General features: G+C 35.4%; 1 protein-coding gene across 1 annotated transcript in view; it reads left to right on the plus strand.

Annotated features, from left to right (window-relative positions):
- The window catches only part of KCTD3 (potassium channel tetramerization domain containing 3), a 64,220-nt gene that overhangs the window by 20,240 nt on the left and 18,501 nt on the right, over positions 1 to 25,479 (plus strand). The window contains exons 9-13 of the mRNA XM_044005563.1: positions 13,963 to 14,153; positions 17,327 to 17,442; positions 19,900 to 19,987; positions 20,104 to 20,220; positions 21,785 to 21,955. Coding sequence (XP_043861498.1) covers positions 13,963 to 14,153; positions 17,327 to 17,442; positions 19,900 to 19,987; positions 20,104 to 20,220; positions 21,785 to 21,955 — 683 coding nt within the window. The remainder of the gene's footprint in view (positions 1 to 13,962; positions 14,154 to 17,326; positions 17,443 to 19,899; positions 19,988 to 20,103; positions 20,221 to 21,784; positions 21,956 to 25,479) is intronic.

The raw sequence follows: 25,479 nt of genomic DNA on the forward strand, positions 1-25,479 counted from the left end.
CCTAAAGCTCAGTGTGGACTATGTTATTCTCTTGCCTGGTTAACTCCAAGAGGTGATGAGGGACTCAGCTAAGATACTGCTTATATGAATACAGAGAAGGGGATACATTTTAAGAGATTTTTTTGATAACAACTAACATTTACTTAGCACTTACTGTGTGCCAGGCACTATGCGAAGTGCTTTACTATTGTTATCTTATTTGATCCTCCAAATAACGCTGGGAAGTAGGTGCTATTTTCTTTTCACATGAGAAAACTGAGACAAGAGGGTACGTGACTTGCCCAGGGTCACACAACCAGCAAGTGTCTGGGGCTGGATTTGAACTTAGGTCTTCCTGACTCTAGGCCCATGGCTCTATCCAGTGCACTACCTACCTGCCTTGTTTTAAACATAGAATTAACAAAACTTGACAACTGATTTCTTTTGTTGGCTTAGGGAAAGAAGTTGAGGATGATTTAGAGTCCAGATGGATGGTGATACTCTTAACATAAATAGGAAAATTAGAAAGAGTGAAGATTTCTTTGGCTGTGTTGAGTCTGAGATGACTAAGTAGGACATTCTAGATATTCCACAGGTAGTTGGTGATTTGGAACTGGAGCTTAAACTAGAGGGTTTATAGATCCAGAAGATTTCTGCATTGAAGTGATAATTGACTGTATGAGAAGCAGTGATATCACAGAGAAGAGTGTAGAGAGAATGCACCTAGGACTACTAGGGCAGCCTCTTATTCCACAATCAGCACAATGTCATTTGCAAACAGGAGGAACTTGACATGGAAAGCAAATCTTATTTCACCTTAGCCTCTTTGGTCGATTTCTTCCCCATGATAGTGACGAGCATCTTTGGCAAGCATGTCTCTCAGTTTTATGCTTCATTTGATTTTATTGTTCAGAGGGTTTTTGGACAAACTTACTTATCTACTGTTTTTTTCTTTTCAAGGAATCTGGTATAATTTTGACTTCTGGATGGGAAATATGTAGGAGGAGAGCCTTTGAGGGAATATTTTGCCCTACTTGGTAAAATGACTTTTTTATAGTAAAAAAAAATTTAAGAAACCTCAGTATAGTCTTGTATTTTATTATTATTTTTTTAAACTTCAGCCAGTTGTGGTGTCTTGTTCAGTATTACTTGTTAAGGCCTGCTTATTCCTTTCTGATACCCTAAATGAGTGGAGATTATTCTCATAAATTTTTTATGGATAGCAGAAGTCTAAAGAGGTAGGAGTTTTTGACATTTGGTGTCGCCTTTTATGAAGAGGGGTAATAATAAAGTTTGAGAGATTTTTCATATTCTATAAATTTTTTTCTCCTTTAGATACATTGAAAATTGATCCCTTAAGCCCCTCATAATTGTGCTGCCTCCAGCATAAACTTGTTTTGGATACACCTGGTGCAGACCAAGTAGTTTTCCCATTTTTTTTTTTTAATTTCAATTCCATTTCTATTTCCTTTCTGCTTGTTTCATGATGTTAGAGTCAAAATGTGGTAGATCTAATGTCTTGAGTGGTGAAAAGAGTTTTTCTTAAAAACATGTGTAGGTCGGGGCAGCTAGTTGGCTTGGTGGATAAAGCACTGGCCCTGAATTCAGGAGGACCTGAGTTCAAATTCAGCCTCAGACCCTTTACACTTGCTAGCTGTGTGACCCTGGGCAAAAACACGTGGAGATCTTTTCAGTAATTTACCTTTAGTCTTCCATGTTTCAACCTTAAGTGCCCTTGGGGTGACTTTTTTGTAGCTGGGTTCATTACTAAGTTTTCTTGATATTCGTTTTTATTGTTCCTTACTATTTTATGAGTTGATATTCTTAATAGTTTTCCAGCATGCATTTTTAATAAGGTTTTTATAAATGTTTACATTCTATACTAGAATTACCATAGGCTGCCCCATATTTCTTTGTCTTGACAAAGACATTCGGGGCAGCTAGGTGGCGCAGTGAATAGAGCACCGGCCCTGGATTAAGGAGGACCTGAGTTCAAATCCGACCTCAGACACTTAACACTTACTAGATGTATGACCCTGGGCAAGTCACTTAACCCCAATTGCCTCACCAAAAAAAAAAAAAAGTGACAAAGACATTCAAAAGTTTTTTGTTAGAGGTGATCTTTAGCTTTTATTTCCCATCATTATGACAATTGATTTATTTAAATTTCTATATTAAACTATTCAATAGGTCAGGTTACAGTTTTATTTTGTATATTTCCTGTTTCTCGTTTTCATTCTAGCTTTGTATTAATTTTAATGTTTACTCTGATAAGGTGGATGGTAATGACTCCTATATAAGTAATGAATAATTCCTCATTTGTTAAATTTCCATAAATTTCACATTCAGCACCTTCTGATATTTTCTTAAAGAAAGTAGACATATTTATTAGTATACAGTTTATTGAGGAATGATTCACATCAGTAAGAAGTTTCTTCTCTGTCTAGAATAATTTTATTTTTTATTTCTTGCAGAAAGTATTGATGATATATAGAAGTGAGGCTTCTGTTTAGTGTGCAAATCTTTTACCTTTCTGATTCCTAACCTCTGGACCATGTTTTCCAATATATATTTTCTCTTTCCTTTCTCATGCCCACCTTTGCATTGAAGTCACCAATTATAACATTCATTGATTTAATTTGGAGAATATTGTTCTTGTAGAATTTTTCTTTACCTCTTAATCTGTAACATACAGTGGTGCCTAAGCTTTAACTATTTCCATTGTGGCCTCTTTGGAAATATGGATCATGAAAATGACATTAGGAAAAGAGCAAATGTTCCTTGAAATGTTTCTTACAGCTTTTGTATATACAATAAAACCATTCCCACAAACTTCTTTATTTTTCTTCTCCTAAAGAAAATTTGTGAGTAATCTCTTATCTTTAACTATAATGTCCACCAAAATATTTACTTTCTGAAGGAAAATTATTCATCATTAATCATCATCTTCAGCTATAACATAATTTTGTCTTCTGGTTTTATTTATAGCAATAATTTCAAGTTTGATATAAATATTTGTTTTCCAGTAGTATTCCTGCTTTTTGGTCATAAGATAGAATTCTTACATTTGCAGTAATATACCTACTGAGATGGCATGTATAGATATAAAATTTCTTGATAGTTCCCTTCAGTTCTGTTTAATGTGTCTGTAACTGTCATTGAATATTAGTGTGTTGAACTATGGGAATAAGAATTATTACTATATGTCCCCATGATTTTTTCTGTGCAGAATGATTTAAGCTCGTTTATTTGACCTAGATTATATGATTTTGAATTTATTAGTTTTGACTGTCAAGATGTCAAATTGATTTTAAGGTTTAGGAGTGACTGGCATGAGACAAGAAAACAACCTGTGTGATGGATTTTAAGTGTCATGTAAACAGCACATATGGTATATATGAAATAAACAGATTTTTCTTATTGGTCATCTAGTTTATATAATTTTCACCTTTCCTAAGACACATGTGCATAGAATTTGTTGGGATTTAGCACATAGAAAGTGGTTATAGAATAATATTTAATTGAATTGTTTGAATTTAAAGAGATGTGAGATATACATTTGGTTTATGAACATTTAAGATAATTGTGATGACTCTGAAGTTGTCATTTTAACTTTTATTTTAACTTGGCAGTGCAAAGTCCTGTGTGCTAGAACTTTAAAGTTAAACAAATGGATAGTTTAGATTATAACCCGTTTTTTTTTAATTGTCAGAGAAATTAAGAATATAACCATTTTTCACCATAGAATTCAGTTAAGAATTAAGTATTAGTAACTTTAAAATCCTAAGAAATGAGAATTAAGACCAAAAAAGCCTCATAATTTATTGAGGAAAACCTAGTTATATTTTTTATTAAAAAGCTTCATTTTGATTTGACAGTAATTTCATATTTGTTTAGAATCATTCATAAAACCTTTTTGGCATAATATTTTTATTTTAATAATAAATTCAAATATTTTTCTTTGGAGACATAACACCAAATGTCCATTGAATATAAATTATTTAGGATTGGATAGGTGGTTCATAGGAAAAAGAAATTAAGGGTGATAGACTGAGATTATAAAAATAGTGAGGAGGAAGGAACAAATATCTGTAAGGAAGAAGTCGAAGAATAGTTTGCATAGTAGTTTTAAAATTTTTTTATATTTATTCATTTTGAACTTAAATATAAAATAACAACAGAACATTTCTTTGTACACAGTACAGCATAAAAAGAGGATTCAGTATAAACCATTTATTTCCATTTCACATGGTTTTTTGAAAAACTATGTGATAAATTGTTTTCAGAGCTACACTGCTTTTCTGTGCTTCCTTCTGAATTTACTTTTGTTTTCTGCTGTGGACTTTTAATTTTTTTTCTCCCATCCTTATGACCCCTCCTTAGAGAAGGCTACCATTAGACACAAATATTTATATATATGTAAAATCATACTATACATACTTCCATTTATCAGTTATTTTCTATGTGGAAAGCATTTTCCTTCATAGGTACTTTGTAATTTATTTGAGTATTTATAATACTCAAAATGACTTAGTCTTTCAATATTGTTCTTAGAATAATATTGTTACTGTGTACAATATTCTCTTGGTTCTGCTCATTTCAATCTTCATTATTTCATGCAAGTTTTTCATGTTTTTCTAAAATTAACCAGTTTTTGGTTAGATTTATCTAATTCTGAGAGGGGAAGGTTAAAGTCCCCCACTATTAGAATTACTGTTTTCACTTGTAATTCATTTAACTTTTCCTTTAAAAATTTAGATGCTATAGCATTTGGCGCATATAGGTTTTTGTACCGATATTGCTTCTATTTCTATGATACCTTTTATCATATTATAATAATGTAGTTTTCTTATTTATCTCTTTTAATTAAATCTACTTTAGATTTAACTTTGTCTGAGATCATGAATGCTATCCCTGCTTTTTTTGCCTCATCTGAATCATAATAGATTCTACTCTAGCCCTTTATTTTAACTCCATGTGTATCTCTCATTTTTAAATGTGTTTCTAACAAACAATATATTGTTGGATTCTGAATTTTAATCCATTCTGCTGTTCCTTTCTGTTTTATGGGTGAGTTCATTCTATTCACATTCAAAGTTATAATTACTAGTTGTGTATTTCCCTCCATCCTACTTTTCCTTACCATTTATCCTTCTTAACCTCTTTTTATCCAATCCCTCCTTACAAGTCTAGTTTGCTTCTAACCACTACCTCCTTTATCCACACTCTTTAAAGAATTCCTTCATTATCTTTCCCCCCTTACCCTCCTATTTCTTATTCTCTCCACCTCTCCCATATCCTCTTACATATGACCCCTATTTCTTGATATATACACTCTTCTAAAAGCCTTCCTTATCCTTTCTTGTCACTCTATTTCTTTATAAATTTAGAAAACTTTTATGTCCTTCTAGATATGGTTTTCCATATCTGAATTCAGTTCCATTGAGAATAAGATTCCATCACTAATACCCCTTCACTCCCACCTGCTTCTGCTGTGACAGTTCTTCCATTCATGCCTTGTTTATATGAGAGAATTGTTCCATTTTACCTCTCCCTATCCAATTTGATTTTTTAGAATCATTCTGTCATACTCAACTCAACCCCAAGCCTTTCATCTATATATACTCTTTCAAACTACCCAAGAAATGATAATATTCTTTTTTTTTAAATTTTATTTTTTTTCCTTTTTTTTCACTCTTAGAATAGAATTTTATTTTCCAAAATATATGTAAAAACAAATTTTAACATCAATTTTAAAAAAAAAAAATTGTTCCAACTTCTCTTCCTCCTCTATTCCCACCCCCACCCACTAGAACTCAAGCATTTCAAAATAAATTATACATGAGTAGTCATGGAAAACATTCCCACATTAGCTAGGTTGTGAGAAAAAAACAGTCAAAAAACTCCCAAAACTTCAGACTGAGGAATTGTCAAAGAGAAAAAACATTTTTTAAAAAAATGTGTTTCCAGGGGCAGCTAGGTGGTGCAGCGGACAGAGCACCAGCCCTGGAACCAGGAGCACCCGAGCCCAAATCTGGCCCCACACACCCAACACCCACCAGCCACATGACCCTGGGCAAGCCACCCACCCCCAATTGCCTCTCCAAAAAAGAAAAAAAAAAAAGAAAAGAAAAAAAATGTGTTTCCATCTATTTCAGATACTATCACTTCTTTCTCTGTAGATGGGTTGCCATTTTCATAGTCCTTCAGGGTTATATTGGACCATTGCCTTGCTGAAAATAACCACATGCTTCCCAGCAGATCATTTTACACTATTGCTGTTATTTTGTATACAGTGCATTTCACTCTGCTTCAGTTCATGTAGGTCTTTCCAAGTTTTTCTAATAGTATCCTGTTCATCATACCCTAAATAATGTACCTTAAACTTGACAAAGAATTTTCTTCGTATTAGCCCAGCGAAGTCATCATAACTATTTCCCTCCATCCTATTCCCTTCCCATGATATTTACTCTATTTTCCATCTTCTTTTAAACTATTCCTCCTCAAAAGTATTTTACTTCCGACTGTCCCCTCCCCTACTCTGCACTCCCTTTTTTTTCACCCTTCCTTCCTTATCCTCTTCCCCTCATACTTTCCTGTAAGGTTAAATAGATTACTCCTCCCAACTGGGTGTGAATGTTATTCTCTCCATGAGCCAACTCTGATGAGTTTAAGGTCTTTGAGCTAATTCTATGTTCCAAATTTTCTTCCTCCCTCTCTCCTCAACCCTCCCTATGAAATCAAGCAATTCAATATTTCATACTTGTGCGGTTATGCAGAACGTCTTCACCTTCCTTGAAAGTATTTTGCTTTTTACTACTCTCTCCCAGAATCTGCCCTTCCCTCCTTCCCCTCCCCCCCCCTTATCTCCCTCCCCTCCCTCAGGGCAAAATATATTACTATACCCACTTGAGTATGTATGTTAGTCCTTCTTTGAGTCAATTCTGATGATATTAAGGTTCAATCACTCCCCAATTCCTTCCCCCTCTTCCCCTCCCCTCCATAAGCTTTTTTCTTGTTTCCTTCATATGAACAACCTCTCCCCAGACCATCTCTCCCCTTCCCCCTCCCCCAGTCTATTTCTCCTACACCTCAACCCTATTTTAAGGATGTCATTATGGGTTAGTTAGGTGGCACAGTGGACAATGCACCAGCCCTGGACCCAGGAGGCCCCAAGCCCAAATCCGGCCCCATACATAAGACACCCCACAAAGAACAAAACATAACTTCCCTTTGTATTTAGTTCAGACCTGTGTCCTCTGTATTATCTTCCCATATAGGAATGTTAACAGTTTGATCTTTTAATATCCCTCATGAAGTCTTTTTCCTGTTTATCTTTTTATGCTTCTCCAGGGTGTTGTATTTGAAAGTCAAATTTTTTATTCAGTTCAGGTCTTTTCATAACAAATGCCTGAAAGTCTTCTTTCTCCTTGAAGTTCCATGTTTGCCTCTGAAAGATGATGCTTAGTTTTGCTGGGTACGTGATTTTTGGTTGTAGTCCCAGTTCCTTTGCCCTCTGGAATATCATATTCCATGCCCTCCGGTCCTTTAATGTAGAAGCTGCTAGATCTTGCTTTATCCTTATTGGAGCTCCACAGTATTTAAATTCCTTTTTTCTAGCTGCTTGCAATATTTTCTCCTTGACCTGGGAGTTCTGGAATTTGGCTATAATATTCCTGGAGGTTTTCATTTTGGGATCTCTTTCAGGAGGTGATCGGTGGATTCTTTCAATTTCTATTTTAGCTTCTGCTTCTAGAATATCAGGGCAATTTTCCCTCACAATCTCTTGGAGGATGGTGTCTAAACTCTTTGTTTTGGTCATGGTTTTCAGGTAGTCCAATGATTTTCAAATTATCTCTCCTAGATTTATTTTCTAGGTCAGCTGTTTTTCCAAGGAGATATTTCACATTGCCTTCTATTTTTTCATTCAATTGGATTTGCTTTACTGTGTCTTGGTTTCTCATAAGGTCACTAGCTTCCATTTGTTCAATCCTAATTCTTAGGCAATTATTTTCAGCAGACAGTTTTTTAATCTCCTTTTCCATTTGGCTTTTCAAACTGTTGACTTTTTTCTCATGACCCTCCTGCATTGCTCTCATTTCTCTTTCCATTCCTTCCTCTCTTTCTCTACATCTTCATTCTATCTCTCCTACTTTCTCTTCAAAGTCCCTTTTGAGAGCTTCCATGGCCTGAGACCAGTTCATATTTTTCTTGGAAGCTTTGGATGTTGGAGCTTTGACCCTATTATTATCTTCTTCTTCTGAGGATGTATTGTGGTCTACCTTTCCCCCAAAGAAGTTTTCGATGGTCTTCTGCTTTCTCTGCCTACTCATCCTGGCTTACTGTTTCTTGGCTTTTTATTCCTTAAAGTGTAGCGCTGCTTCCCGGACACACCATTCGTGCTACAGCGTGGCCCAGGGGGTGATTGGGCTTCTTCTCAGCCTGCCTGGCTTGTGAGTAATCACAGCCACTTTCTCTTTGACCCGGAAACAGAAGTCTGATTGAACTCTGATTCTCTATGGTCGGAAGCTTGGCGTGCTTTTACCCCTCCCCCACTGGGCCACCACCACTCGATTCAGCCCACTGGTTCAGACCCAGGGCGCTTTGCCCCAACTCCAGCAGATACTGCCTCCACTTCACCCTGGCCTACCTCCGAACCCCCTCACCAGTCCGTGATCGGAGCCTCAGAAGCTGCTGGTGCTGAAGACTCTGACGTGTTGGAGGCACTGTCCCTGGCTGGGTCCGGACCGCGCGCTGAGCTGTTCAGCCTGATCAGTAGGTGATCAGAATTGCCCTCTTTTGCGGAGAAACAGTCTCACTCTGTTCTTATGTGCATTAGGCTGTTCTGGGTTTTGATTTTTACTGCATTATTTGGCCGTGAATGGACGGGTTTATCTGGAGCTTGTGGGAGTCACAGCCTCTCCTCCGCCATCTTTCAATGATAATATTCTTAAGAGTACAGATAACATTTTCCCATGTAAGAAGTAAAATTGTTTGACTTTATTGAGTCCCTTATAATTTGTCTTTAATGTTTACCTTATGTTTCTCCTGGATCTTATATGTCAGATTTTCCATTAAATTCAGGTCTTTTTGTCACAAATACCTGAAAGTTTTTCAATACATTAATTAAATGGCTTTTTTATATGTCAGATTTTCCATTAAATTCAGGTCTTTTTGTCACAAATACCTGAAAGTTTTTCAATACATTAATTAAATGGCTTTTTTTTTTTTTTTTGGTCATTCAGGATTATATTATACTTAGCTTTGCTGGGTAAATTATTCTTGATTGCAAATCTAGTTCCTTTGCTCTTTGAAATATAATGTTCTAAGCGCTTTGGTCTTTTAATGTAGAAACTGCTAACTCTTATGTTATCCTGACCGTAACTCCACAAGATTTAGATTATTTTTGTCTTGTTACTTGTCGCATTTTCTCCTTAACCTAGCAACTTCAAAAATTGGTCATGGTTTTCCTTTGTGAGTTTTCATCTTGGGATCTCTTTCAGGTGGTGATTAGATTTTTTTCCCCTATTTTTCTCCTCTCATTTTAGAACTTCAGGGAAATTATCCTTAATTTCTTGTGATATATCTAGACTTTTTTGGGGGGGTGGGTGGCAGTGAGGGTTAAGTGTCTTACCCAGGATCACACAGCTTGTAAGTGTCAAGTGTCTGAGGCTGGATTTGAACTCAGGCCCTCCTGAATTCAGGGCCAGTGCTTTATCCACTGTGCCGCCTAGCTGCCCCCTAGACTTTTAAAAAAATCACAACTTTCAAATAGTCCAACAATTCTTATGTTGTCTCTTCTCAATCTGCTCTCTAGATCAGTTTTTCTAATGAGGTGTTTCACATTCTCTTCTATTTTTTATTCTTTTGATTTTGTTTTATTATTTCTTGGTGTCTTATGCCATTAGCATTCCCTTGCCAATTCTAGTTTTTTTTAAGTAGTTGTTTTCTTAAATTTTTGGATCTTTTTCCTATTGGTTGACTTTTCATAATTTTCTTGGATTGCTCTTATTTTTTTTTCCTTAACCTCTCTTATTTGATTTTGTTTGTTTGTTTTGTTTTGTTTTTTTGGGAGGCAATGGGGGTTAAGTGACTTGCCCAGGGTCATACATCTAGTAAGTGTCAAGTGTCTGAGGTCAGATTTGAACTCAGGTACTCCTGACTCCAGGGCCAGTGCTCTATCCACTGCGCCATCTAGCTGCCCCTCAGAGCTTGTTTCTTGATTCATTGGAGTCTGCCTAGAGGTGTTTGTACTTCAAATGGCCAGACCTCAGCTTCTGATGGTCTAGTCTTGCCTGAGGTCCTCTCAAGTTGTCTTAGGAGGAAAGTGCTTTACCCCAACTTTTATTCATTTCTGCTTCTACATTCACTTTGAGGCAATTATTTTGTCTTGTTTGTGGGAGAAATTTGGAGAGATTGACATTTCCTGTCTTATTCCACCATCTTCTCAGAATCCTTAGAGGTTTACGGTTTCAATAATAGTTTCCAAATATTTCATTTGAGACTCTCAGTGCTGTGAGGTAGGAACTAACTAATATCATTATTCCTAATTCTACTGGTAAGAAACTGAGACTCAAAGCATTTAAGTGATTTGCTTGTTGGTCCCATTGTCAGATGCAAGATTTGAACCTATATCTTCAAGTCCATCATAGTGATAAGGGACCCTTGACCCCTAATAGTTTCAACTAGCTAAAGTAGGGGGAACATTTTGATAAAAACAAAAACATCCTCTTCTTTTGTTTTTTCATCTGCACCATCCCAGTAGCCTTATTTCTTCCCCACTTCATGCCCCTCTCCCCCAAAAAAGGACAATCAAGTTTACTGCCAAAGCCAGCAAATAGGTTTAATTTATCTGATGATTTCATTTATTTGTCTTTCTGTCTGTCAATGTTAGACATTTTTTTAGATCAAAAAGTTTTTCCCTTGTAAAACTGGAGATGAAGAACTGAAAAAAAAATTCTTGATTGAAATAAGTTTGAGTTCTCAGTCCCCAAGTGTAAATGGCTGGTTGGTTATCAGAGCCTTCTGATTTAGGTTGGAAGAAGAGAACAGAAAAGCACCACTGCCAGATAGCTTTGGGAGAGAAAGAGGGAGAAATAGTTTAGGAGAAATATTTTTAGACTTGAATTTTGTAAACCTTAAATTTGAAAACATTATAAAATATGTAACTTATTTTTTCATAAATTTCAGACTTCTTACAATATAATATAGCCTTTTAAAATTCCTTTCAGGTTTAAACAAACATATAATTTTTACATTTTTTGTCCAGTTGGAAATTTACCTAAATAAAATTCATGGGAATCATTGCAGGATAAAAGGGATATGTCTTTTTTTTTTTTTTTTTGTGAGGCAGTTGGGGTTAAGTGACTTGCCCAGAGTCGCACAGCTACTATTTGTCAAGTATCTGAGGCTGTATTTGAACTCAGGTCCTCATGACTCCAGGGCCTGTGCTCTATTCACTGAGCTACCTAGCTGCCCCCAGGATATGCCTTATTATGAAGTCTGTAAAATTCTTTAGTTCCAATCCAGCTTTTTCTGTCACTAGTAGATAGATAGTAAACTTAGCTAGTGCTAAGTCCAGTCTCAGGATATTGTTGAATGTTATTGACTTCTTTTCTTGAGTTCTAGCTTTACTGGAGTATGGAGAGACAATTGCATATGATTCTCTATAAAATCATATACAAGAGATATTATATTGTTTTCTTTTCTTTTTTGGGGGGGGGGTTGAACTCAGGTCCTCCTGAATCCAGGGCTGGTGCTCTATCTACTGCACCACCTAGCTGCCCCATATTGCTTTTATTAAAGATGTTCAGGGTAGAAACTGCAGAGAGGCAGGATAGTGAATAAGTTCTTAATAATCAGCTTATATAAAGTCAGTGGACTTGGCTGCCTCAGAAATGTTATGTTCCCCTATCTCTGAAGGTCAAATAGAGTCTGAGTGACTAGTTGTTGGTGTTATTCTAGAGGGGGCTTCCAATTGGATGGATTTTGCATTAGATAACCTTTGTCGTCTCCTCTAGCCCTGAGGTTCTGAGATGCTATAATGAAATAATACTCTACATAAATGGTAAATCTAGTGCAATATGTGATTTTTATTCCATTAAAAGCTGAACTCAAATATATTTCTAGATGATTTATTTGCTATGAAACACAGTAATCATGTTATTTTCCATTATGTCCTCTGACATTTTTATTTTTATTTATTTATTTTGGCGGGGGGCAAGGCAATTGGGGTTAAGTGACTTGCCCAGGGTCACACAGCTAGTAAGTGTCAAGTGTCTGAGGCCGGATTTGAACTCAGGTACTCCTGAATCCAGGGCCAGTGCTCTATCCACTTCACCACCTAGCTGCCCCTGTCCTTTGACATTTTACACACACACACACACACACACACACACACACACACACACACACACACACACACACACACACTTTTGTTTGTGTTTTCTTGCTCATATTTAAATCTGTTAACTTATTATAATAAAATCAACTTTAAAAAATTCACTCTGTGTATCCTTCCAAACACATATCTTTTCTTCATTTGCAAAATCTACATCTCCAAAATTGTGGCAGATGATATACCTATCCTATTACACTTTAAAATAACTTCATTTTTTTTTTCGCCCAGCTTCATCTTTGCATTCCTTGTTTTATTCTCTAGTTTGGTGCAATAGAAACAGCACTTCCAGATTTTCCTCTAATTCTTCATGTATTTGGGGCAAGTTTTGATTCAACTAATTTTGGCTTCATTGATGCCTTCTTAAAAGTTAGGGATTTGGATTAGGTGACCACGAAGGTCTCTTTTCAGTTACAAACACTTCTCTGTGAATTGCTTACCTTTTCCTTTACCAACACAGGAGAACCATCTAGTGGAATAAATTGGAACTTGTTGACTGTGCAGTGCAAAGATAGTATGATTTCCAGGTTCTAGTACTGCCCATAGGGAAAAGAAAGGATTCTGGTTAAGTTAAACTTCACTAATTTTGGGAAAGCTCACTGTAAATGGCAGTTTTATTGTTTTCATGTATCTGTGTGTGTGTGTGTGTATATATATATATATATAACATCTTATACAAGGTTAACAATGTTACTTGTGGATATTGGTCAACCTGTTGTAATGAATATTATTAGCAAATAACATGTTTTATATATATATGTCCTTGAAATGTATAATTTTTTATCATTTGCTTTAGCAACCCCTTTTTTTCTAGATCTTGCAAAGATAAAGTTCAACCCAACCCTCTCAGTTGTTATCAGTTGGTAGGGACCAAATTATATGGTTTTACTAAAAAATTAAGCAGGGTACTTATCCTTTGGGAGTTTATAAGTTAAAATAATAAATAAAAAATTAAAAATTTTATGTGAATTAAATGCAAGTATTTACATCTTTAAGCAAAAATCAGAACTCTGATAAAGCATCTATTACTAAAATGAATAACTCCACAAGGATTTGGGTTAAATCTTAAAAATCCAGGATTTTAAAACTGAAATGCCATCCTTTACTTAAATTATTGTGCTTAGATATTGCAACTTCTGTGCCCCACCTGACCACACATCCTTTGTTGAGACTAATTGGTAGAGAATCATAGTATACCAGGGCACAGTAGGGTTGGTTGTAAGATTCAGTTCTAATAACCCAAATTCTGTTTTTTGAAGGTTTAAGCCTAACCATAGCACTATATGATCATATTTTTCTCTGGAGAGGCAGCAATCATCAATAGGATTTTTGTTTTATTCTGTCTTTAACATTTCAGATAATATAATTATTTCTAAGAAATAAGTGCTTTATCTTTTTTGAAAATTTCAGAATAAATTTGGAACATTTTGGAATATAGGTCATAACCTAAATTTTGTGTTACATAATATTCACACTATGTTCTAGTTGGAAAGATAATTGACTGAAATTGTAAATTGGTAAAATTATAAGTTTTCTTTATAAAATGGAACCTAAGTTCAGTTTGTTTTCATGCTTTTTTTTCACAGAATCAAAGAATCTTCTGGATGGCAGCAAGTGTTTACAAGTCCCTATTTGGATTGGACTATTGAACGAGTGGCTTTAAATGCAAAAGTTGTTGGAGGTCCACATGGAGACAAAGATAAAATGGTGGCTGTTGCCTCAGATAGTAGTATTATTCTGTGGAGCATTCAAGATGGAGGCAGTGGTAGTGAAATAGGTGGGAAAAACATATTTGCATTTTTTCTTCTCTATGTGGAGTTTCAAATAGGGATTCCTCATAGATTATTTTCTTTTCTTTCTTTTTTTTTTTTTTTGCGGGGCAATTGGGGTTAAGTGACTTGCCCAGGGTCACACAGCTAGTAAGTGTTAAGTGTCTGAGGCCGGATTTGAACTCAGGTACTCCTGAATCCAGGGCCGGTGCTCTATCCACTGCGCCATCTAGCTGCCCCCCTCATAGATTATTTATGAGCTTTGGTCAGCCTCCTACAAAGATATCCAGCTAGTGTTCAGAATGACCATATTCAATAAGGATAATTAATGAAATACTAAATCCCAGAGGAAGCTGATGATTTTGACAAATGGGTATTTTTAAGCTTCATTGATGGCAAGTAAAAAGGGTGAATTTTTTCTTTTTTGAACTGTTGAAGGTAAGAGCAGGATCAACCAAAGGACAGGTCAGTGATAATGGATGACAGACTATATTGCTTCTTCTGTTTTTGTATTTAAAAGGATGAACTTCAGGTTAGGAACTATTGAATAAAAAACAAATAGTAGGTAATCAAAAACCATCATATAGTGTTAGAAAATAGAAAGAAATATATGTACCTTCTTGCTGTTCCTTCAGAGTTACTATTTTAACTATAAGTGGAACAACTTGATGGATACTAAATACACAGAAAAATACGTTTTCTAAGCATCTTTAGGAGATTTTCTTTAGAAGAGGTCTTTTTAATAATGATTCTTTGAGAATATCATGGTAGTCACTTATTTCAGTTTTCATAAAACCCATGCAAAGGAATTAATAATTATATAACTATTTTTCTCCTTAAAAAGCTTAAACCAATATCTCTAAACCATTCATGGTTTGGAAAATTTTGTCCTGATTGTACTATAAATATTCATTTTTTGGGGGGGGGGGCAATTGGGGTTAAGTGACTTGCCCAGGATCACACAGTTAGTAAGTGTTAAGTGTCTGAGGCCAAATTTGAACTCAGGTCCTTCTGAATCCAGGGCCGGTGCTCTATCCATTGCGCCACCTAACTGCCCCTAGATATTCATTTTTAAGTGAAACTAAGTAATTTTGATAGTTTAAAATTTTTTGTGTCTTAAATCCAAAGAAAACAAGTCTTGCATTTACAAAATGGGATCATTCACTAAATAAAAAGTGTGTCTCGTTATAACACGGAGGAGATTTTATGACTTGCTTTGTTTGCAAAGACTAATATGGTACCTCTGCCGTGGGATAGTCCAGTAGTAATTTGTTCATACCCTGTAAAAGAAACCATTTGTTGTTACAGACACTCTTCAGAACCTGACAACACCATCTAGAGAAAATTGCAAAGGTTGGCATATCCATGATAGAGCTATCCCAGAGGCTGAACTCCCTTCAATATTACTTATATAAGACACTGCTGTTGGATTGCTGCTATAAGCAGTATTTTACTGAGAGGGCCCCTTAAGACAGGAACCTGTCATTATTTATACCGTTGTCTTCCCTGTGGATGGCCATCAAGATCGTTGAGCCTAAGAAGTAGTGACACTTTAAATTCCTTGAGACCGTTCAGACTGTCTTCCTTGATTTCCCAGAACCTCATCCTTCTCTGGAGTAATCAATTCTAGTTGTTTCTTGGTTTTTATTATTGCCTCCTTTCATATAACCATGTTGCTGAATACAGTCAACTTCACACGCCCTGAAAAATTGTTTGGCATCATAATTAAAGCACTAGTTTGTTAAAAAACAAAAAGCCATGCAACTGATTACAAGTTTGGAATGTTCTCTCTGGGCTTTAATTTAGAAATTTTCTTCCTTAATGAGTATTGGGTTGTCTGATTTTATAAGGTTTTTGTTTTGTCTTTATTTGGTGTTTCTATAAAGTATAAAACATTGCTGTGGTTTGTTTTTGTTTTTGTTTTTTTTTTTTTGGTTTTATGTTTCTTTGTGTTCATTGCACACTGTTATCCAGCTAAAATGACTCTTTTAGTATTGGTAAGAGTTGGTGGCTAAATGGCTCAAAGAATATAGCACCAGACCTGGAGTTGGAAAGACCTGTGTTCAAATTCAGCTTCAGATACTAGGTGTGTGACCCTGGACAAGTCACCTAAACTGTTTGCCTCAATTTCCTCATCTGTAAAACGGGCATAATAATACCACCTACCCTTCCTGCCCCCAACGCAGGGTTGTTGTGAAGATCAATTAAAATAATAATTGTAGGGGCAGCTAGGTGATGCAGTGGATAGAACACCAGCCCTGGAGTCAGGAGTACCTGAATTCAAACCCGGCCTCAGACACTTGACACTTACTAGCTGTGTGACCCTGGGCAAGTCACTTAACCCCAATTGCCTGCAAAAAAAAGCAAAAAACAAAAACAAACAAAAAAAGTAAGTGCTACATAAATGTTAGCTGTCTTATTATTCTAATATACTTGTTAAAAGGGTACACATAAATATGGATGTTTAGAATTATTTTTTCACTCCTAAGCATTTTTTTTTTGTTAGCAATGGGGGTTAAGTGACTTGCCCAGGGTCACACAGCTAGTAAGTGTTAAGTGTCTGAGGCCAGCTTTGAACTCGTGTCTTCCTGAATCCATGGCTGGTGCTTTATCCACTGCGCCACCTAGCTGCCCCCAACTCCTCAGCATTTTTAAAGAGTTCATTGTGTACTCAGAACTATGTAGGAAATAAACAAGAAGACATGATCTTTGCCCTTAAGTGTATACCCTACATTTTTAAACTTGACTAAGGCATAAGATATTTGAAGAGATTGCCCACAAAAGTGACAGTTCAGATAGCTAACATTAACACCTCTAAGGACTTAAACTTAGAATTATAAAATACTAAATGTTGATGCTTAATCAAGTTCCATTATTTTTGTAAATATGAAAACCAAGTCTCAGAGAGATAAAAAAAGACTTGGCTGTGGTCACATAACCTAGTTTGTGGCAGAGCCAGGAATGGAACTTGGAAGTTGTGATATATGTACTTGATTTCCCTGTAAGTTCAAACTAAGCATACATTTTAAAACATTTTTATTGGTTTAAAAAATAAAGCTAGAATAATAATTACAATTATTACAATAATTACTAGAAGTAAAATTGTATAATAGGTAAAGTAAATTTGTGTAATATTGATTGAAAATTGTTTTCATTAGATTTTTTTTCTCTTGTTTTTTAGGAGTATTCAGTCTTGGAGTTCCTGTGGATGCTCTCTTTTTCATTGGTAACCAGTTGGTGGCCACAAGTCATACAGGGAAAGTAGGAGTATGGAATGCTGTAACTCAACACTGGCAGGTTAGTTTAAATTAGTGTAAAGTATATTACAAAGGTGAAAGAGGACCTGAGAACATGACAAAGATTTACAGGCAGTGCCTGCGCCTTTGAGGCAATATAGTACAATGAAAAAAATACTGAATTAATGGTCAGCAAACCCATGTTCAAGTCATGGTTTCATTACTTACCACTTGTGGTCTTGGGCAAGTTGTTCAATACCTTTGGGCCTTAGTTCCCTCATCTATAAAATGAGAGACCTTGGACTACATGGCCTCTAAGATCCCTTACAGCTCTAAATCTGTAATTTAGATTTCTGACATATTTAGGCCTTATATATAATCAGATCTGATTAGTGTTAAATATTAGGACAACTGAATAGTTTCCTTTTTGATAGCAATTAGAAACATCTTAACTCTAGCTAAACAGGAAAAAATATCGTTCTGGCAGGTTGTACAACAATAAATGAAAAATAGGTTCCAAAAAGACTTTTTAAAAGTGTATTTAGGGGAGGCTAGGTGGCACAGTGGATAGAGCACTGGCCCTGGATTCAGGAGGACCTGAGTTCAAATCCGGCCTCAGACACTTGACACTTACTAGCTGTGTGACCCTGGGCAAGTCACTTAACCCCAATTGCCTTACCAAAAAAAAAAAAAAGTATATTTACTAGCATTTTTCAAAATTGCAAACAAAATTTCTCCTGCCACCTGAGATCCTGAATACTCCCATACCACCCCCATACCCCCACCAGCTTCCTGAGGAGGGATGATAATTGTACTCTAGCAATAAATGTGTATTTTCTTTTTAAATACATACATGACTTGGGAAAACACGTCTGCCAGCAAGAATAGGTCTGTTCCTACATTTCAGACAAGATCCTGGGAAGAGTTGGGCATTCATGCAGGAAACAATCTTGTAACCTAGTCAGATTAATGTCTTTGTGGCACAATGCAGAGAGATAGTGTGGAATGAAATTTAAGAGTCTGCTTTGCAAATCTCAAGAGGCAGAGCTGACCTAAGGCTGACTCTTCTGACTGTCACAAACACTGGTTGAGTAGGTTCTGATTTGGCCCTTCAGCAACAATCCTATTCATGGATAACATGGAGACAGTAGAAAAAAGACAACCATTGAAGTACTGTTCTTTAGATGGGTAATCAAGATTGACTTGATGCATTTGCATCAAATAAAACACTAAGCAAAGAGACACTTTAGGCATGTTTTCTCAAATCAGGTCAAAAGCAAAAAAGTTATTAAATTTTATTTGATAAAGTAATAGCTATAAAACTTAAATGTTGATGGAAGACTTAATCTTCTGAATAAATTTTTGAGAAAGGATTGTTTTCTTACTTGTTTCCCCAGTTTTTTCATATGATACCATGGAAGGTCTCACAAAAGCAGATGAAAATATAACTATTCAGTTTTGCCAACTGGGTTATCCTCATTAAACTGCTTAAAATATATGAGCCATTTACTAAATGTCATGGCTAAATAATCCCTTTTATGAAATTTCTGTCATAATAATACTTATATATTTCTTTATTGACTTAAGCCATAAATTTAGCATTGAGTTGATAATAGAAAATTCATATAATACACACAAGTTTATATTTAGATAAAAACAGAAACCAAATTTAGTAGGTTAAATCCTGGTGGTTTATTAGAGATCTGATTTTTTTTTTCTAAACAGTTTCCAGAGGTAGCATGTCTATAGCATAGACTCATTTTATTTAATCTTATCATAAGGTATTTTACAATTGTTACCAGTGGTACAGTTTACAGTACTAGGTAATTGAATAATAATTGCTGACGTTAACACAGTACCTTAGCACCGGCCCTGAGTCAGGTGGATCTGAGTTCAAATTCTGCCTCAGACACTGAACATTTACTGGCTGTGTGACCCCGGGCAAGTCACTTAACCCCAATTGCCTCACTGCCCCCCCCCCAAAAAAAAAGCTAAATATGGTTGTGAAAATCAGTGGAACAATCAAGTAGTACTTGTTTTAAGTAATAGGTGATAATTTTCAACTGCTTCTCTTTGCTAACACAATAAATATTCAGCATTTCCCCCTCTAATACAAATTTACACGTAAGAGCTTTAGAAGTTCTTGGAAAATATTAGTGAGTTAAGTCAAATTTTAAGTTAACCAATCTGTGCTCCCATAACAAAGATACTCATGTAGGCTTGACAATTTTGTTTCATAAATTTCTACTCTGTTTTATTAGCCTTATGTGGCCTGTAATTAAAGCCTTTTCAGAGTATATTTTTAAGCTTCTTTTCTTTAACCGATGAAGATCTTTGTCACAAATGTACTTCAACAGCTTATCTTCAACTTCTGGATTCAACATAGTGTTGGCTAAGGAAGTAATTTTCTTAATTGGGATAGTTTTGAATGGGCATTATCATCAACTTAAGAAATTCAGAAGCAGAAAAGATAAATTACAGTTGAACCTAACATCTCATAATAATCTTTCTGCCTTAGGTTCAAGACGTTGTTCCTATTACTAGTTATGATACTGCTGGATCATTTCTCTTGTTGGGTTGTAACAATGGATCCATATATTATATAGGTAAGTGTGTAATCATATCTAAAAGATGATCATTCTGGATAACTTCTTTTGCATGAAAATAGTCAAATTTACCACTCTGCTTTTTTCTATGTCATTTTAAATGTTTTCTTTTGTAGATATGCAGAAATTTCCTTTGAGAATGAAAGACAATGACCTTCTTGTAACTGAACTTTATCATGATCCTTCAAATGATGCTATTACTGCTCTGAGTGTCTACCTCACACCTAAAACAAGTTAGTACATGATAGAATATTTATAATTTCTTGAAGTTCATATTGAATACTTAAGGAATGTATTTTATTCACTGGTATTGATTTACTACTAGACAAGATTAAGTTGGTTGTTTTGTTGAGAACTACAGTTAAGAAAATTTGTCAAGCATTAAGAAATTTCAATTAAATGTTTATACAAAAGTCAAGTATAACTACTCCACAAATGACCTGGGAAATCTGTAATGGATATGCATCCAACTTTAAAAATTGAAGTGAAAGTATAAACTTTAACATTAAATTGGAGCTATGGAAAGGGATAGATTATTTGGAAATTTATGTTCTCTAAGATTTTTTTAGTTTTTCTCATTGAGATTGTATTATTGGAAAAGGGCTTTAATTTATTAAGGACCCTGTGGAGTGAGGAGAAAAAAAAATGAATTAAAGCATTTGATATTTATTTGTAATCAAAGATATAGCAAACAGATGTTAATGTGTCCCCATGGATCTTCACAGTAGGTTTTAAAATTTGTTATTAATAAGGTAATATTGTTTTACTAAATTCATTAGAAAAATTATAATTTTGAAATATTAAAAGAGCAAATATCCTTTTTTTTTTTTTGGTGGGGCAATGAGGGTTAAGTGACTTGCCCAGGGTCACACAGCTAGTAAGTGTCAACTTTCTGAGGCTGGATTTGAATTCAGGTCCTCCTGAACGCAGGGCTGGTGCTTTATCCACTGCGCCACCTAGCTGCCCCCGCAAATATCTTTAAAGTGCTTGTTCACAAAATGTCTATAGACAAAAATTAGACTAAGACTTAGTCATCGACCTAGAATGAAGTTAATTCTATAAGTAATACTTTTGACATATAGCTACAATCTGATAAGAGGTTAGGGCAAAGTAAATGAGGGAATGAATTAAAGATGTAAAACCAAAATGTTTTGCCTTATGGGAGCAAGCAAGTGATGTTAAATACCAGGAAAACAGAATGAGAGCCAACTTTACTTAGTAAGAAAAGTGTTCTAAAAGCTGTGGGATGTTAGATATCATTTAGTTCAACCTCTTCATTTTGTTTTTGTAGATATGGAAACTGAATCTCAGCAAATTATTATTTTGCACTAGGGAGATCAAGCATAAGAATTATTTGAGAAATGAAGGGATAAGGAAGTTTAACATTGCAGAGTTCAGAAATCATACCATGTTGCACATTTCCTAAATTGGTACTGTACTGAAAATGAAATACATGAAATAAAGTATGTTATGTTTTTTAATTAATTTTTTTTCAATGAGCAAAAATCAGTTTTCTCTTCATGGTATTATTGCTTTAGTAATTTAGTAATTTGCCCTGTGTTTATTCCTCTTGCCTAGTTCCAGTTAAAAATTGGTTTTAAGGTGATATTAGAATGCCCTCATCCCTATCATACCGCCCAAGGTGTCTAGACTGAACTAGGACCTGACCTTTGCCAAATCTTGAAACTTGTATTAGGATAAACTAGGAATGTGGCTGGATCAGATATTTTCTCCTCTTATTGTAGTGGTAGACTTTCTCACTATCTTTATTGTTATGATTCAATTTGCTTTCTATAGGTGTCAGTGGTAATTGGATTGAGATTGCCTATGGTACAAGTTCTGGAGCTGTAAGAGTAATTGTACAACACCCAGAAACAGTTGGCTCAGGCCCTCAGCTTTTCCAGACATTCACAGTTCACCGAAGTCCTGTTACAAAGATAATGCTGTCAGAGAAACATCTTGTATCAGGTACAGTAACTTTTTAAGCCCTTAATGTGTTTCTTTACTTTGTTTAAAGACTAATCTGTATGTGATTCCATGTTTTGAGGGGGAGACCTCTATATAGAAAAACCAAAAGAGTTTTTGTGCATATAAAAGGAAAAAATGCTAAAAGAAACAGCAGCAGGTTCCTTCATCATTTCTAGGTTATTTGGAAATTTAGTCTGGCTCTTGATATTATTATAGTACATCTAAATTTAGTATCTATGTTTTCCTTTAATTGTTGCCTCCTAATTTCTTCTATTAGTTCCTATATAATATTTCATTTCTAAAAATTTGTCACAACTTTTGTGGGAAAAGAACTTTATATTTGAGATATTGTCTTGAAATATGATTTAAGTATAATTGGGGGATGTTTTACTTCAGATTTGTATTTCTTAGGTTAGTGGAACCTAATGACAGTATTCATGTTTCTTAGTTATATTGTTTCTCTGCAAAAATAGAAATTTAAATATTGGGGAATGTTGTTGTTTGTCCTTTGTTCTGAAAGAGGACCATGACATCGGGAGGTGATGTCATGACTTGCAGTGAATTGGATTTAAGTGAGAGAGGGCTGTACAAAGTCACCAGCTTTACTCTCTCCTCTAGAGCCATCTGGGCCCAGTTGCAAGATGGTCATCAGAATGACTGGACATGGCCCTGGATATTTTGAGGCAGTTGGCTTAAGTGGCTTGCCCAGGGTCACACACAGCTCGAAGTGGCAGTAGGAACTATGGTTATCAGAAAAAGTCTCATGTAAAATATGGCATTTGAGCTGAGCTTAAATGATCAATTTGAGAAAAGAAAATTATCGATTCCAAGAGAAAGAATGGGGAGGAGTACATTCCAATTTTATGGACAGTCTGAAAAGGCAAAGGAACAGATGAAATTGTTTTGTGTGATGAATAAGTACCCATACACACATATGTAAATTATTATTAAAGGTGGTGATCTTTAACTTTCCAGTCAATAAGACAACTTTTTTGGGTCATCTGTCCAGTTGCAATAAAATATAGACTGATTGGCTAAAATATATTATGAATAGCACAGAGAGTAGAGTGATCATAAGCATAACTATATTTTGATGGCAGTGTCTTTGGGTCATTGGTTTGAGTTTTAAGTATTGGGGTATTCCTATCCATAATTCTGCCTCAGATGGCTATATGGCTTATGTGTTTTTCAGGCTAGAAAATAAGGATCCCAGCCTGGATTTTGCAAATCTGTTTAATCTTTGCTCCTAGGTTGACGTTCCAAACTTCTAACCATTTCTCTCATACTTCATTAAATCTCTAAATTCTTGCAAATCATTGCTTCTAGTTTGTTGTGTTTTTTTTTTCTTTTTGGGGGGCAGGGCAATGAGGGTTAAGTGACTTGCCCAAGGAGACGCAACTAGTAAGTGTCAAGTGTCTGAGGCTGGGTTTGAATTCAGGTCCTCCTGAATCCAGGGCTGGTGTTTTAGCCACTGTACCACCTAGCTGCCCACTTCTACTTTCTTAACACTAATCATTGTAATACATGACTTCTGATGCCAGCATCTTACTGAAACTACTTTCTCAAAGGTTAGCAGTGATCTTTTAATTGCTAAATTCAATGGCCTTTTCTTGCTCTTCATTTTATCTTTGAATTCTTTGAAACTTGTAATGTTGCTGACTTTCTTGTTACTTTCTTGGCTTCCTTGGCATCCTCTTCTGGTTTATTCTCCTACCCTTCTGATTTATTCTTCTTTTATTCTTGATAGAGCAATATCCATTGCACTAAGCATCTCTCAAAGCTCTGTCATCTTCATTCACTATACTTTGTCTTTTGGCAGTATCTTTGGTATAAGTTCAGGTAATCACAGAAAGTATTATCCTTCTCTTCATAGATGATTTTCAAATCTGTTATCCAAGTTTATACTCTTCTGAACTCCAGTCTTGCTTCTCCAGATATGAGGTGAAACTTGAGTTGTTTTAATTTGTACTTCTTGCTATTAATAATTTGGATAATTATTATGAATAAATATTAAACATAAATTATTGCTCATCATTCATGTGGAACCTATTTTTATCTAGTTTCATGCAGTTTGCAATTCTTTTAAAAGGTGTTTGTTTATGTCCCTTGGCCACTTATTTTTTGGGTTAATGGCTCTTGGTCTTACATTTTTGTCATTGTCCTATCTTATCTTGGCTATCATACTTTTTCCAGTGATACAAGTAATTTTCCTAACATATCAATATTGCTTTTGTTTTACTTTCATTTTTGCAGAAGTATTTTAATTTTGTGTAAAACAATTGATTTTTTTCCCCTTTCTTGTTTCATTTAATTCTTTCCTAGATGTTTGCATGAAAAGGAGGGTATATGTGGAAAAACAAAATGTACCAATACAAATTTGAAAAGAAATTTCCCTTTCCCATAGTTGTACAATATACTTATTCCTATTTTTGTCCAGTATTTAATGATGGAATGTTTTATAATCAGATAAAGCATCCATTTGTAGTTTATTGTAGTAATTTATAGGCTGATCTACACAATTTATGCTAAATTGCTTTCTACTTTTTTCTAGCAGATATTGTTAAAGAGGGAGTTATTTCCCTAGTAATTTGTGTTTTGGAATCTTATCAAACACCGGGCTACTACCTTAATTGCTTTTATTTCTTGTTTATCTATGATGCATTCCACTAAACTACTTTTGTATTTGGGCGGGGTGCGGGGGGGGGGGGGCTGAGGCAATTGGGGTTAAGTCACTTGCCAGGGTCACACAGCTAGTAAATGTCAAGTGTCTGAGGCCGGATTTGAACTCAGGCACTCTTGACTCCAGGGCCTGTTCTCTATCCACTGCGCCACCTAGCTGGCCCCTACTTTTGTATTTTTTAACCATTACCCAAAAAGTTTAAATATCTATTGCTTTGTAATATAGTTTGATGTCTGGTAATGTTATACAGTGAGGTGGTACAGTGGATGGAGTACCAGGCCTGGAGTCAGGGCAACTCCCTCTTCCTGAGTTTGAATTTGGCCTCAGACGCTTACTGCCTATGTGACCTTAGACAAGTCACTTAACCCTGTTTGCCTCAGTTCCTCATCTGAAAAATGAGTGGGAGAAGGAAATGGCAAAACACTCCAGTCTCTTTGCCAAGAAAATCACAAATGGAGTCATGAAGAGTTAGATGTGACTGAAAAATGAATAAACAACATTATGCCACCTTTATTTCAGTTTTTTTACCCCTCACTATTTCCTTGAGGTTCTCTAGACCTTTTGGCCATCTGTGGTAACTCTATAATTTGATACCTTGGTAATTTGATTGGGATAGCACCGAGACCATAAATTAATTTGTCTTGTTGTCATTTTTATTGTATTGGCATGACCCAACTATGAGCAATCTGTCTTTTTTTTTTTTTTTTGGTGAGGCAATTGAGGTTAAGTGACTTGCGCAGGGTCACACAGCTAGTAAGTGTTAAGTGTCTGAAGTCGGATTTGAACTCAGGCACTCCTGAATCCAGTGCTGGTGCTCTATCCACTGCACCATCTAACTGCCCCT

The sequence above is a fragment of the Dromiciops gliroides genome, chromosome 4 (assembly GCF_019393635.1).
Source record: "Dromiciops gliroides isolate mDroGli1 chromosome 4, mDroGli1.pri, whole genome shotgun sequence".
Classification (NCBI taxonomy): Eukaryota; Metazoa; Chordata; class Mammalia; order Microbiotheria; family Microbiotheriidae; genus Dromiciops; species Dromiciops gliroides.